Here is a 14,138-nt window from a genome sequence, read left to right as displayed (position 1 = left end):
TGCAATCCCTATGATGTCTTAACAGGACGTTGTTCTTGTCACCATGGTGCGTGACCCTGTCCAGGGCTCGTAGGCACTCATTTAGCAGAGACCAATGAGTAATCTTGCTGGACCTTTACGGAGTTCCTGCAGCAACAGAGGGGGCGTTTTGTCGGGCGTTGGCCAAAGCCTGGCGCATCAATCATGTTGGTCTCTTCGATAATGCGCGGTATTCCATGGCTAGCTCACGTCTTGTTGAAAGTTTTGGGCGCTTGCTGACAAGCGCCTGTCTTGCGCACGGTAGGCAACCGAATCGATAAGGCACGACTGCCTGCATGGCCATGGTTGGACGAGTTGTGCAATCGGATATTTGTCCGTATGTGCATAATACTGCAAAAGGTCTTCTGCGGTAATCTGGGAAGATCAATACGTCCCGTCCATACTCATGCTCGACTGTAGTGAGGGTGACATTGAAACGTCCGGACTCAAGGACGGGTAGGTAGAGGGGGCAGACATGGAGCGGTCGTGCCACTCCTCGTGCTCCTCTTCTGGCGAGGAAAGCTCAAGCAACTTCTGCGGCGACCCAGCGGAGAGTCCAAGCATAGTGAGCTTCTCTTGCAGTATGCTGATGACAGCAGGGTTGCCACCACGAAAGGAGGCTAGGACTTGCGCTAGCGAATGAATCAGATCTCTAGGTCCAACGTCGAAGTGCGATTCGTGGTTGAGAGAAGGCATAATCATCATGACGTCTGCAAGCGAGTTGGCGACATCGAAAAGCTTCGACTCCTGTGTACATGTTAGTGAGACTCTACTTTTCTAGCGAAATACTCCATACCATGCCGGGTCCATGCGCCTCGATGCTCTGGCGGGAGAGGCTACTCAGATTACTGAGGACGTTTTGAGCGACTTTGGCGGGAAAGCGAAATGAGAACTCCTCATCCTGGCTGGCGCGACTGCTCAGATTCGTTACATTGAGTGCGTGCTGCCACAAGAAGATGCGCATCCATTGCTGCGTCATTGTGATGTCTGCGCGCTGGAGCTCGTTTTCGAGGCTGCGGGGGTCCTCATCACTGCTAAGCTGTTGCTGAGCTAATGCGAGGGCATGGCGCGCAGCTGCTGGTTCGGCGGTTATAGTGACATCCAAAATGTTGAACAACCGGCAAAGTTGAACAAAGGCAGGTGTAACCGATCCATCGTGCAGGTCCTCCAATCGAGGGAGATTAGGGGCGCGCTTGAGTGTTGTTGGCACGTCGTGTTGCAGAGAATGTGCTCGCTCCGTGATGAAGAGGAGCCAGTATACTCTCAACGCATATTGCGTTTGCTCCGCGGTCATGTGTTCGTAGTGGTTCGCCTTGTGCAATCCTATGATGTGTGCTTTGAAGATGGCCTCTCCAAGCAACACTGTGGAAGCATTCATCCTCCCAACGTTTGCTGAGTAGACATGTAGGAAGAAGCTGCTCAGCAAAGAGAACACAGTGACGTTCTCCAGATGATCGCATTCGTTTCTTGCCTTTTTTGCTTCCATCTCAAATGTGCCACTCGGGACGCGGTAGTGGCCCTCCAGTGGACTCCCCGATTCGTCCATAGAGAACTGGCTCACTATAGCAGCAGATATGGCAGTGGCTAATGCATAAGCTTCCAAATCATCGGGATGAGTCAAAAGACGTGCCGTCAGAGCCTCTGCATCGACCACCGGCCATATACCGTATCCGCGTGCCGAATAGATATCTAAATATTGCGATAGGCAAGCAATCGATATCCTCTGAGGCTCGTGAGGGGTGGCGGAGAGGGTTGGACTCAAGATATCCGGCCAGGCTTTGGGTTCACCATCGGCATCGCTCATCAAAGAGATGGGATCAAGGTAGGTTAGCTCGGTAGATACTGGGCTTCCAGCGTCAAAGCTCGTCTCGCTGTTGCTTCTTGACCCCTCATCATGGGTGCCCTTGCTGCGTTCCTGCAGTCTCCTGATTGCGGCTTCCGTGGTCCGTCGTGGTCCTTTTGGTCCGCTTTTTCCATGCGTTTTCAAGTAGGTGCAGTCCCAGCTAGCGGCTTCGCATCTTGAACATGGCTGGTTGCCATCACATCGCACTTTCCCTAGACGAAGGAAACGTAATGTCAGTCGTGTCACGAGCGTTGACATGCACCTAACACTCACTGACAGAACAAGGGTCACACGCTCGTCGCGTTCCTTTCCGTGGGGCCATGGCCATTCTGGGGCCAAGGTACTAGCCCGTTTAGATAGACAGCCTTTGCGAGACACGGGAAATCGTCATCTCAACATGACACGGATGGATCGGGATCATGCACCAGACTGGTGGCGTCTTTGTGTGAAGGTGGACTGGAATGTATTTCGGGAGAAAACGATGACTGAACGAAACACAGAGATATAGAGTCCATACAGAACGATGTCGTAGGGGAATGGATGCGGCTGATGCTGGAAACAAAAGGTGGAGATGCGGCTGCAGGTCGGTTGATCCTGCCCACTTGAGGGGGCGACATGAACCAATCAGGTCTAAGTGCCGCCGTTGACCGCTGTGGTGCCCGGAGCCAGCTAATCGTTCCGACAAACAGGCCGAGAAACTATCTTCTAGAAGCCCCATGGAAGGAAACACTCGCCGACCGTGCATGGAAAAGATAAGCGAACTGTTATATGATTCGATTACTGGCCTTCTAGAAGCTTACCGAGCGCGTCGTAGTGTAGTTCCTTTTGAGCATGGCGCTGGACACGGGCCTGCGATGATGAAAATTTTGGTGTTGAGGGTGCAATGCAATGCGCTGTCCCAGCAGATCGACCAGGAATATTCTAAATCGCGCGTCCGCATCCGGCAAAGGTGGTGATTGTTCCCCTGCTATAAGCCGCAGCATCGCGGCCATGATGCGGCTACGCCCGGTGTTGTGAGTAGAGGCTGTGTGTGAGGCTGACTTGGTGATGGAATGCGCGTACGTGACGTAACCTTGCAATGCGCCATTTCTTAGCGCGCCCGACAGCGGGCGCATCAGCCCTTGGGATCGCGCGCCGAGGTCGAAGACGCGAACTATCCTCGTGCGACTGCGGCCGACTATTGTACAAGACAGCGGCACATCCCATAGCGATCTTGGAAGTCTTCTAACGCTGGTTATTGAGACCGTGCTCTGTTCCATGGAATCGTTGGTGTATCGAGGCTCCAGGCTCTGGAAGAAACACGTGGGTATGGATGTAGCAGTGTTAGGCTGCCCCGCTGATGATGGAGGCTCTAGGCCCGCAAAAGACATGGTGGTAATTGTTAGCAGTGAAGTCGAGAGGATTAGGAACGACAGGAGAGATGCAGCTCGTCACCTCGAGCCACCTCAAACGGTTATACAGAAAGCCTAGACCACTGGTGGCGCACCCTGCTCACGCGCTGCGACGTCAAATACGCCACACTACACCACGAAGGCTGGGATCATGCCAAATCTCATTGGAACCGGCGTTGGAGGCCATCGCATTATTGTCGGCCAACTGGACACGGCAGATTAAACAACAAGGAGTAGTGGTTCAAGACGTGACTCGTCCAGAGTCCTCTTCTGGATGAAATTGCTAGCATCGTTGCCCTGGGGTGAATTGCTTTTCCGTTAAGACAAGACGTTGCATCACGTGCGCGTGATGGACCTACGACGATTACTTTGCCATACCCACGTGGCAAAGTCTGCAATGATGCGCAGCAGCGTGCGGAATTTCCGCAAGAGCGACGTAGCGCTCATGGTCTAACATGGCTGCGTTCTTAGCCAAAGTGGGCCACAAGTGTTGTGCCAAAGAGATCTGGAGCGTGCATAGTGATGTAGTTTGCTGGTGCGACTGACTTCTTCGGACTTGCACCCGGTGTAGATTTCCAAGGCAGAAGTAGTGCCGTCTTAACTGCCATGCTGCCTTGGTATTCTATGAGATCATACGTTCTTCGCCTCGATGAAACCGCGACGCGACAGAATTCAGCACTGGATGCTACAGCGACGTCATATATGCCTGGCATCCGAGCCGCGAAGGACAGTACGTCCGTTTCATATGGTAAAATGTCTAGCTCGCATGTGGGCGACTTATCAGAAGTGCTGGCAATACGAAAATCCGGGGAAGATAGATTGCATTCCTCGCTAAACGCCGCGACGCAATTTAGGCATATGAGCGCTATCGCAACATCCACGGTTGGACGTTCACATTGGCCCAGATCGTAACATTACGATATCGCTGCTGCGAAACGCAAAGCTTAACGTGATGGTTGGTGGACGCAGAGATGCGTGGATTGGGCGAACCTTGAGCAGTTCGCGGTCGATCAGATAGTTCCAGCTAATTCTGGATTGCGCTGCAGGAGACGTGGATGAGCTTCTCACTCTACAGCGATGTCAGTGGCGCCGTAGATACGAGGCTGCTGTCTATATAAACAGTTGTTTCGTGATAGCCAAAGCGATATCACTACCCAACAAGCTGTCAACTTACTTGCTCACTCACCCCCACAAATCGTGAGACTCAATTCCAACACCTCCCTTGATCAAAACTGGATCATCTGTCATCAAACGTTAAGATGAAGGTCCTTGTACTCTTCGCCGCGATCGCTTCCATCGCTCTTGCTGCGCCAAAAGACCCGTACCCCGCGCCCTGTGGAAGATCAGACCCATCGGGCATCTGCACCACCAAAGCGACTTGTTACAAGAAGGGGGGCTTCTACGTCCAGCGCGACTGCAGCTTCTATAATGTGCTCGACATCGGTTGCTGCTACTCAATTCCGGATGAGAAGAAATAAGGGTCATGCCAATGCGGCGAGGGGATAGAACCAAAGGAGGTGGTGATTACGCATCGGATCGAAGGAACTAGGGAGGAGGCTCGAAATGTCGTCCATAGGAAAGCTCGAGAGGTGCGAATTTGCATATGTAATACACCGAATTAAGCGCTGTGCAGAACCATCATTCTATCGTAAGCACCCGTGGTAAGATGTGACGGGCGGTGGTGAAGTAGAGTCGCGCGTGCGTTGCGCATATGTTTGCATGCATCCGAACAGTGTCGCGAAGTCGAGTGAAGGGTCAGGAGAGACGGAAAGAAGCAATGACCGAGGCATCACTAGGTCATGGATGCTCATTCGTCGGTCGGCCGCTACCGGAACGCAATCCCGCATCTCCCCGTTTGTCCACGATGGTCAAAATAGACGAGACTAAAAATTCCTCATCGTTTCTCATGCTCTTTCTGAATCGCCCTGGTTCTGAAATAGACGCCCCACTTTGCTGCGAGGTGTTGGTAATACAGCGCCATTGTTCATCTCGTCCCGCCTGTTGAGCGTCCCCCACACTATTGTCAACACAACGCCAAGATGGACCCAGATCCAGGTACTGAAAGCTGTTAAGCGCTATCAGAGGCGCGGAAGGCTAGAACCACGTTGCGACGTGAGAGACAAGTACGTCGCCTTGAGATGCGCTTCCCGTCATTGCGCGGACTCGGTGGTGCTCATGAGCCGGTACTCTCATGGTGCATCTGCTGGCCCATGATGACTTCGACTGACGCACCGACATCCTTAGTCTTCCTTGCTCATCTTTCTTAGGAGTCTCAACTCAAGGCTGATATGGCTACTCAATCGCTGGACCACCGCGTGTCTACCACTAGGACAGCAGAACCACGACATAATTGGGATCAAGACTATCGCGAGTGGGAGACCATGGAGACTACAAAGCGCAAAAGATCGTGCGGTGAGCAAATGGAGGCGCGCAAAAAGACAAGAGTGGATAGTCTGGCTGTGTCAAGGCAGCGATGTCCTCTCATGGAAGTGTTTCACGAATACGGCTTGCTGGAGATGATCATATCAAGCTTATACCCAGAAGACCTCATGGCGCTACTTCTATGCTCAAAGACCATGCACAAGACGATACTGCCGCAATCCAGTAGCTTGGAGAATTTGCTGGGCAAACTCAAGTGTTCTGGTAGGGGTGTACGGATCCGTAACAAGCGTCACAAGAAGTCGACCTTCTTCGATGCTTATGACTGTACTGAGTACATCAAGTGCGGCGCAAAAGAGTCCGATACGGAGTGTCGACCCTGTTCAAGATGTAAGGTCAGTACCTGCGACGAGTGCCGCATCCACTGCGTATACCAGAGCATCTACGAAACGCCATGTGACGAGGATGAGTTGCCTAACTTTAGCGGCTTCATCCTGTTGTCACCCTCTGAGATACCTATTCTCAGCCCACATCACATGTCTAGTGATCACTCCGCGCCAGAGTGGGAAAGCCCTGCGCATGGTTCCAGTGTACCACATCACGACCAGGGCTTCATCGACGTTCCGTTTGAAGAAGATAGTTTCGGTCTACCCGAGTGTGTCGAAGAGCTCTTGGAATTAGATCTCGGCAGTCACACATTGGCCGCATCGGCGTCTTCAAACGTCGTGCACCCATCGCCCGTCCTCCGAGCCTTATACCAAGCAACAGAGCAAAGGAAACGATGGTTCTGCAACGACTGCCTCCCAAAAGACGGTTCGCATAGCCGAAGCAGTCTTCAAGACTCTCAGTGTCAGTGCACTTTGCGTAATCGATTCCTTGACCGCTGGCTATGCCTACGCTGTTACGAGGCGGAAGAATCTAACCTCGACACAATATTCGCTGAATACAAAGAACATTGCGCCTGTGGGCGACAGGCTGGGAACAAGACCTGCTTGTGGTGTTGGGGAGAGGTGACACATCCGATGCTCGGGTTTGACGTAGTATCGAATGGAGACGCGGACGAGACCATTTAGCAAAAGCGCAACACCCCAAGCGCCGCTAGTCTTACTGTCGCATGATTTTGCGTTTTGTGCTGTTTGTATTTGTATTTGTACTGTTTGTAACAATACCCTGTACAGTTCCGTCATCTCCAGCTTCTTGTTGTCATTTGCTCGTCTCGTCCAGTTTCGATGGTTGCGATTAACAGTATACCCCATTCACATGAGCACCCATTGTTACTTGTATGAGGAAGAGCATCAATATCATCCAAGGAAAGGCATGGAACCGTTGTGTACTGCGTCCTCTCAGTCCTAGACCCAACTTGATGCACGTCGTGTTTGTCAAAGCTCCCTTGCACCAGACGCCGTAGACTCCCTCTAGATATGCAGGTTTGCGCGCCCTAGCCCACTCATCTCTCAGCGTAGACACTCTATCGTCTTATCCACCTCCATATAACGAGCCATCTCATTCAACTGCTGCTTCGCCACGATTGACCCGTTTCCAACCACCATCTTCAACTTCTCCTTCTCCTTCTTGAGATTCCTCTCAATCCTGCGCTTCGCGTCCCTGTGCAACACCAGCTCCCCTCGTGTCTTTTCCAAATCCTCCTCAAGATACGGAAGGCTCGGTTCGCCGCGCTCGCGACGCACGCTGATCTCAAGGTCGACGGCGATGTTCATCAGGTCGCTGATGCTATCGCTGTGGAACGCATAGGTGGCGACGAGGTTGTTTTGGTAGTCTGTCAAGATTGGAGATGGCGGCGGTGATGATTCGGTAGTGGTAAACGATGTCTCGCTCATCTCCGTGTCGCTCCAGATATCGTCCATTGTTGCTGGGGTGTGCGCGTTGAATTGGCATTGACAAGGTAGGAGAAGCTTTATGTGACGGTTGTAGCCGCAATTTTGACGTTGGTCGGATATATCTCAACGTGTGGTGCGTTTGTCTTGGCTTAGTGTGGTGAGTGAATGGTCTGGATTCTGCGGTGAATCAGGATTTGCACCACTGAGATATTGAAGTGACCACGACAAGAAACATGAAGAGTGATCATAGGAGAGAGTTCGCAGACGATAAGGCAACTTGAGATGCGACAAGAGAGCGGTCTGGAGATGATTGAAGACTATGTGCTTCCTTGCTACGTCTTGGGGGCCATGCTTGTAGTTGCCCTTCTCTATTCTGATGACTGGAATCGTCGCCTCATTACTAGGGCCCAGCACCACGAGGATGCAGTGTTGAATTTGGTACAAACCTTCGAGTTCTGGGGTCTGCCGATCTGGATCCATGGCCAGATCAACCTTACAGGGAACTCAATGATGTTGCAGAGTTAGAGTCTGAGATTGTACTCTACTGCCTAGGTAAAAACACTGCTAATAAGGTCTCGTGCATTACAGTCGCGCCAGTTTGCGGAGATATCGTTGCGTTATTCGTCCTTGTTGAGCTGCTTAGCCACCTCGACAAACACTTCCTCAACCTCCCATCAAACATCCTCTTTCTTCCAGTCTTTGCCTTCCAGGCCGGCTTCCAAGTGAACTGGTTTGCGTTTGGCGTAATCGGTGCCGGTATGGAAGTAATCGAGAGCCCAACCGCACGCGTTGCAGCGCGTCATTAGCGAAAGGTTGGCAGGACATTGTGTGGTTTCCCAAGGGTTGTTGAGTTCCCCCCGAGTTGGATTTGTGGGGAGGGATTCCCTCTCGAGGGAGCAGCGGACAGCACGAGCGGGGCAAGGCTTGGCGCGTTTGGAGACGCGTCTTCCTCGGTCTGCCATCTCTCATCACTTCACACATCAATCGGCCCCCATCACACCGACCGCTCAGTCAGTCCCTCCTGGATTCACTCCCTGCCCAGTCCTCTATCATGACATCGAACGTCAACACCATGGAACTCGACGCATCGAACGACTCGAATGCCCCTCAACAACACGACTACCCTCGCCGCACCGATCTCCCCGAGACCGACCACATAACCCTCGACGTAGACGGCCACAAGTATCGCACCACAAAGTCGATTCTCAAAAACTGCGATTACTTCGCCAGTTTGCTTAGCGGTCGATGGCCCGTTGATCTGTTGCCCGACGGTTCGCTTCCCGTCGACACGGATCCCGAGATCTGGCCAGCATTATTCGCCTATATCAAGAGACCCACAATGTATCCGTTGCTCTGGACGAGGGAAAAGGGCTTTGATTACGTGGGATATAATAAACTTCTGGCCGAGGCTGACTTCTTCGGCCTCCCGGAGTTGCAGGAATGGATCAAGCAGAAAAGGTTTCTAGAGGTTATTAAGACTGGATACAAAATGGAGATACACCCAGGTCAGCTGAATCCTATAAGCAAAAGCTTCGATAATCACGCATGGATCCATACAAGTCCTCGTCCCGAAATATCCAATACGATCCATGAAACTGAGGTCAGGAGGAGGTTGATGATACCGCCTAGTCGAGACCCGTTCCCTTCCAATGACTTCGAGCTTGTCTCATGCATCGAAGCAAAGATTCCGAGCCAAGGAGATTACAAGTGTCCCAGCAGGAACCCGGAGCATGACTTGCCGGAGAAGTGCTGGGACGACATGGAGTGCGAACTTCCCACTGTAATGCAGGGCGAGGAGCCTGTGCCTGTCTACGAGCAGTTGCCCACCAGTATTGTTACCGTGGTCAAGTACACCGAATACCGTCCGGAACGATGTATGAAGGACTACGTTGATACCAATGAGGCGAACACTCTTGACGAGGCTTGAGCACACAACACTTTCAGGATCATATCACCATGTCATGCAACTTAACACATGCGAATGTCATCATTGACGATCGAGCCTACCAAATTCGGCACAACGTGCATGTCAAAGCAATACACTTCAAATGTCATGAATGACTTCGAATCGTACCTAGCAGTGCCTGTATCATGTACACGCTCAGCTTGTTGCGTACTCGTAAAATCACCTGCATTCACATCACATGGCGACAACAAGCGCGGGCCACAATATAGCCAGGAAGGAGGTAGTCAAAACGATGAAGCCTTTTTTCGTCATACAACAATCTAGCCAAGGGTTGAAGCTTTGAATAAGCAGCGACGAATTGTGCGCACCATGGCCCATGTTGGGCTGCCTGCCGATGGAGAGTTCAGGCTAGATATCCAATTGCGAAAGCCAGTGTTCACTCCGTAAATGACGCACGCACAAACGACTTTCTATCATGCCTAACTTTTGATTAATCTTGTTGGGAATGGTATGTACGCCATGCTTGATCCTGCGCTCTCAATCGCGTATGAGTGGTTTGGCATAATCCCGTCGAGCCCATTGAACGTCGTGCAGGTCGTCTCGTGCCACGATAAGACCTAGCATGTCACCGCCAGCACCGCGATTGAAAAATACATGGCTATTATGACCGTATGCAGATGCTGACAAACGTGCAGACGATGCATAGTTCACGGGGCGAAGCAGATAAGGAAGAGGAGTTACACTAGCTGATTGGAAGTCTCATGTTTGAACTCGTTTCAAGCTAAATAGGTATCTTCGATCATGACAGCTCCTTACATACAGCCAATATTGTCAGCTGCTCTCATTGACAACAACATATAGCAATGTACCGCGCGCGACTATGTTTAGGTGCGAACATGCGCCTCAACATTGTGGCCAGCGATAGCCTCCTCAGCACCAGCAACACTATGCCTTCGGTCCTTGCCCATGTAGTTGGAGTCCGGAAGCATGTTAAGAATGTCCTCCTGCTTGTCTGTCTTGCGCTGATGGAACCAGAAGAGGATGCCACCGATGAACGCCAAGATAGCAACAGTCGTGTAGTTCCATACCAACAACGGATCTTCGGACAGCGACACAAACGCCTGACCAAGCGCGTTGGAGAAGGCGGACATGAAGTGCCAGTACGAAGTAACTAGCGAACGCATGTTCTTAGGTGCTTTTGTGAAGGCAAACTCGAGTCCAGTAATTGATGTGAAGATCTCGGAGAAACCGACGAGCATGTAGGGCACGGCTTGGGTCCAGACGTTGATCGGGGCTGGGTCGTCGCAGCTGTTCATGTATTCGCCGCAAGGGCCCTCGGCGTAGATGTAGTGCTGGATGACGGCAGCAGAGACCATCGCGAAAGATGCGAGGATGAAACCGAAAGCAATGCGCTTGATGGGAGTGAAGCGGATGTTTGCCTTGCGGAGAGCGGGGTAGAGGAAGTTGTCAACGATGGGGATGAAGATGACCAGGGAGATGGGGTTAAGGTTGGTGATGACATCGTTGGGAACACCGTTACGGGTCATTGTAGCGGCCTGAGACGTGAGGTTGTTGTTCATCTGGTTGTAGCTCAACCAGTAAAGAGGAATCCAGGTGAAGCAAGAGCACGCGCGCAGGCCACGAGCAACCTGGTCGACCCAAGCGTCGTCAAACTGCATCCAGGATGGCTTGTTGGCACCGAGGTGGCTAGGCTTGACGTCCTCCCAGAATCGCTCGCTCTTGAAGTTCTTGCGCGTAGTCGCAGGGTTGAGAGACCACTTGCCCTTGGTGGCGAGCTTCAAGACCTTGAAGGCGCGGATGAGGACGGAACCAGTGGGGGGAGTGCGGATGTACTTGTTCCTGCAGACCCAAAGGACGACGGGGCAGAAACAGAACATGATGGTGGGTAGCAGCCACGCACACCAGAAGCCGACGTACTTCTCAACGTAGACCATGGAGATTTGTCCAGTCAGAGAGCCGATGTTGATGAACATGTAGAAGTCTTGGAATATGTTAGTGGTTTGCTCCAAATATCGCATTGGGGGACAACATACACAAGAAGATACGAGAGAGCGTGATGTTGGGGTCAGAGATGACGCGCTCGCCAGTCTTGGGGTCCTTGATGACACGGGGCTTGGTTTGGCGGTATTGTTCAGCGATCAAGGGGGAGATGTTGGCCTTGAAAGCTCCGGTACCGAACCCAAGGGTGATGACACCAAGGATGAAAGGACCGATGGCATTGCCGCTGGTGAGTACAGCGGGAATGGCGGAGATGATGAGCAGAATGTGACCCAGGATAGAGAAGGCGATGGCGATGAAGATGGTGTTGAAGCGACCAAGGTACTCGTCGGCGATAATGGCACCGATAATGGGTGTGCTGTATGCCCAGAAAGAGTTGAATTGACCGATACCGAAGGATGCACGCTGTCCCATGCCCAACGCGCCTGGTTGACCCTCTGAGCGAGGGTCCTTGCCAGTGGTTTGTGGAACACCATCAATCACGGGCAGGTCCTGTTGAATGAAGTTGGTGTCTTCGAAATAGTCAGTGGGCTGATTCTTGTACAGGTACGAGCGACAACATACACAAAACCTGACATCCGTAGTAACCAAAGCGCTCGCAAAGCTCGACGAAGGCGATGGTGAAGGCAGTCCACGGAATCTTTCCAGATACACGGCGAAGTGTCTTCAACTCATCTTCCGTAGGCTCTTCGCCTTCCAAGTCGGCCTCGAAGACATCAGCGCCATGAGGCTGGTGGCTGAGAGTCGACGGTGTGTGATCGTCCGAAAGAGCACGCTTCTCGTCGATCTCGTACAAAGGCATAGCAGCCTTGTTGGGCTCGTTGGACATGGCCATGTCCACGGCGTTGGAGCCAGCGTTAGCCGACATGATTAGCAGGCACGGAAGAGTATGGGCGGTGCAAAAGAATGAGCTGCTGCTGAACCGCAAGGGTTGGGCACACGACCGCAATTATACTCATAGCATCCTTACAGTGACACAGAAGCGGCAAATCTGCTCATCCCAAGCGCCGTCTTGGTATTCCTTGACTGTCTCTCTTTCGAGCAGGTGTCGTATGTGGATACACTCCACCCTCGTTTCCAGGAATTGGTGGAATCTAGCTAGTAGCCCAAGCCGGCGGTTGACCCATACAGCATCAAGGGACTATTTCGCAATGCCCGTCTTATCACCAGCCGGTGACTGGGCAAAAGCTGGGCGGGTAGGCGATGCCGAAAGTAAGACTACGATTTAGAGCTTCGCACCCGTCTTTGCAGGGCTTCGACAAGCCAAGCTCCAGGGAAATGGGTATCTCGGCGCATGCGACGACGTCGATTGAGTGCTTCGGCACTTGGCAGCGTCGCTGATCACACTATGTTCTTTCCAGCCATTCACGCGATGGGTAACCCTAGCTCTTTCTTATCTGGACGACGAGCTGTGCCATGATGACACCACGCCGCAGTGCAATACCGAAGAGCTTGCGCACTGACACGACGTGCACATGCGCGCTGACAGCTCGTGGGAACGTCGTTCATCGCTGCAGCGAGGAGGGCGCTGGAGTTGAGAGCCAGGACGTCGGTCCGGCGAGTGACATTTGTCGACGATCGTGTGTGTCGCTCATGACCGCCGAACTCTGCTGCGAGTCCGCTGCCCAGCTGGCGCCGAGCCTTCCGTCCCGCTGGGCGCCTCCTCGTCACATCAATCCTCGGCTGCTCCCCACACAATGAAACAGCCTTCGCATGCATGCGATGTAACTCCACCAAACTCGAACAGGCAGCTCGACCAACCGGCAGCAGCACGCCGTGTCGCTCTCCATGCGCACTCCAATCAGTGGTCGCGTTGTTCTCTCCAATCCACCTAGCGCGGACGCCCTGTTGTGCTTCTCGAAAACGTCCATGGACGGCACCAGCATTGGCATATCCACATAGCCACGCTTATCTCCTTGACAATAAAACAAGCGCGACAAAACGAGACAAGAGCGCCGAAGACCTCCACATGGTTTTTGGCACGAGGCTTCGTTGCTATCAGCGGAAGCTTTGCCTCGCCTGGCAGCATGGCACATTGGCATTCCCATGGCCTGACCCGCTGTTTTCCGTCTTTGCTTGGCATGGCCTGTCCAACAGAACCCTCTGATGATCACCCATACACCAACACAACGGGGCGCAGTAGGATCCTCTGCTATCACAGAACAATGAAGGATGCAGCTTGGCTGAGTGGCAATAGCGGCTGCTTATCTCTTTACGCCCCGTTCCCATACTGAAGGTTCTCGATTGAAGACAGTGTCTAGAAGCTTATTGTCGACGTTGAATCGAACTATGCACATGCGATCGGGTCTTCCGAGTCATTTCCTGGCTTATCAACAAGGTCTTGTGTGGATGGCTTCTGTAGTCTTAGCGCTGCACATCGTCGTTGCCGAGAACCGAAGAGCACACCAGAAAGGCCAAGACAAACCAGGGAAACCACCATCCATGTCCCGCCTGACAGCAGCAGCCGTACCTGAGGACAGACGCGGATATCCTTGGTTAGTAAAGCCGCTGGATACCGGCCGCCGGGTAGCGGGAGCGACGCTTGATGCCTATGCTCTTGCTTGTGCATGTAGCGTAGACGTTCACACGGGTTGTGCATCATCCAACGAAGTCTGTCAGTAGCTTATGATCAGCGCTGGACACAGCTAATGGACGTTGTTCGGATACTGGCATGGATATACGACTACCCCGCATAGCTGTAAAGCTCAATAACGTTCTTCAGTCGACTACGGGTTGATTCTTAC

The 14,138-nt window shown here is 52.5% G+C and overlaps 4 protein-coding genes across 4 annotated transcripts; 1 reads left to right on the top strand and 3 right to left on the bottom strand.

Annotated features, from left to right (window-relative positions):
• Nucleotides 1-402: 402 nt before the first annotated feature.
• Nucleotides 403-1,822, bottom strand: J4E78_000986 (uncharacterized protein; the record flags this gene model as incomplete). Its single annotated transcript, XM_049361647.1, has 2 exons — nucleotides 403-765; nucleotides 815-1,822. 2 exons carry the CDS (start codon nucleotides 1,820-1,822, stop codon nucleotides 403-405), a joined length of 1,371 nt encoding a protein of 456 aa, XP_049226930.1.
• A 5,263-nt stretch (nucleotides 1,823-7,085) lies between these two features.
• On the bottom strand, nucleotides 7,086-7,496 carry J4E78_000985 (uncharacterized protein; the record flags this gene model as incomplete). The annotated part of the gene is made up of 1 exon (XM_049361646.1): nucleotides 7,086-7,496. The coding sequence occupies one exon, from the start codon at nucleotides 7,494-7,496 to the stop codon at nucleotides 7,086-7,088; it is 411 nt and encodes a 136-aa protein (XP_049226929.1).
• Nucleotides 7,497-8,520: 1,024 nt separating this feature from the next.
• Nucleotides 8,521-9,396, top strand: J4E78_000984 (uncharacterized protein; the record flags this gene model as incomplete). Its single annotated transcript, XM_049361645.1, has 1 exon — nucleotides 8,521-9,396. The coding sequence occupies one exon, from the start codon at nucleotides 8,521-8,523 to the stop codon at nucleotides 9,394-9,396; it is 876 nt and encodes a 291-aa protein (XP_049226928.1).
• An 863-nt stretch (nucleotides 9,397-10,259) lies between these two features.
• Nucleotides 10,260-12,262, bottom strand: J4E78_000983 (uncharacterized protein; the record flags this gene model as incomplete). The annotated part of the gene is made up of 3 exons (XM_049361644.1): nucleotides 10,260-11,377; nucleotides 11,430-11,906; nucleotides 11,959-12,262. The coding sequence occupies 3 exons, from the start codon at nucleotides 12,260-12,262 to the stop codon at nucleotides 10,260-10,262; spliced, it is 1,899 nt and encodes a 632-aa protein (XP_049226927.1).
• Nucleotides 12,263-14,138: the final 1,876 nt, after the last annotated feature.

Source organism: Alternaria triticimaculans, assembly GCF_023758025.1.
Source record: "Alternaria triticimaculans strain BMP 0046 chromosome Unknown scaffold_1, whole genome shotgun sequence".
NCBI classification, from domain to species: Eukaryota; Fungi; Ascomycota; class Dothideomycetes; order Pleosporales; family Pleosporaceae; genus Alternaria; species Alternaria triticimaculans.
This window is presented reverse-complemented; position numbering and strand designations above follow the sequence as displayed.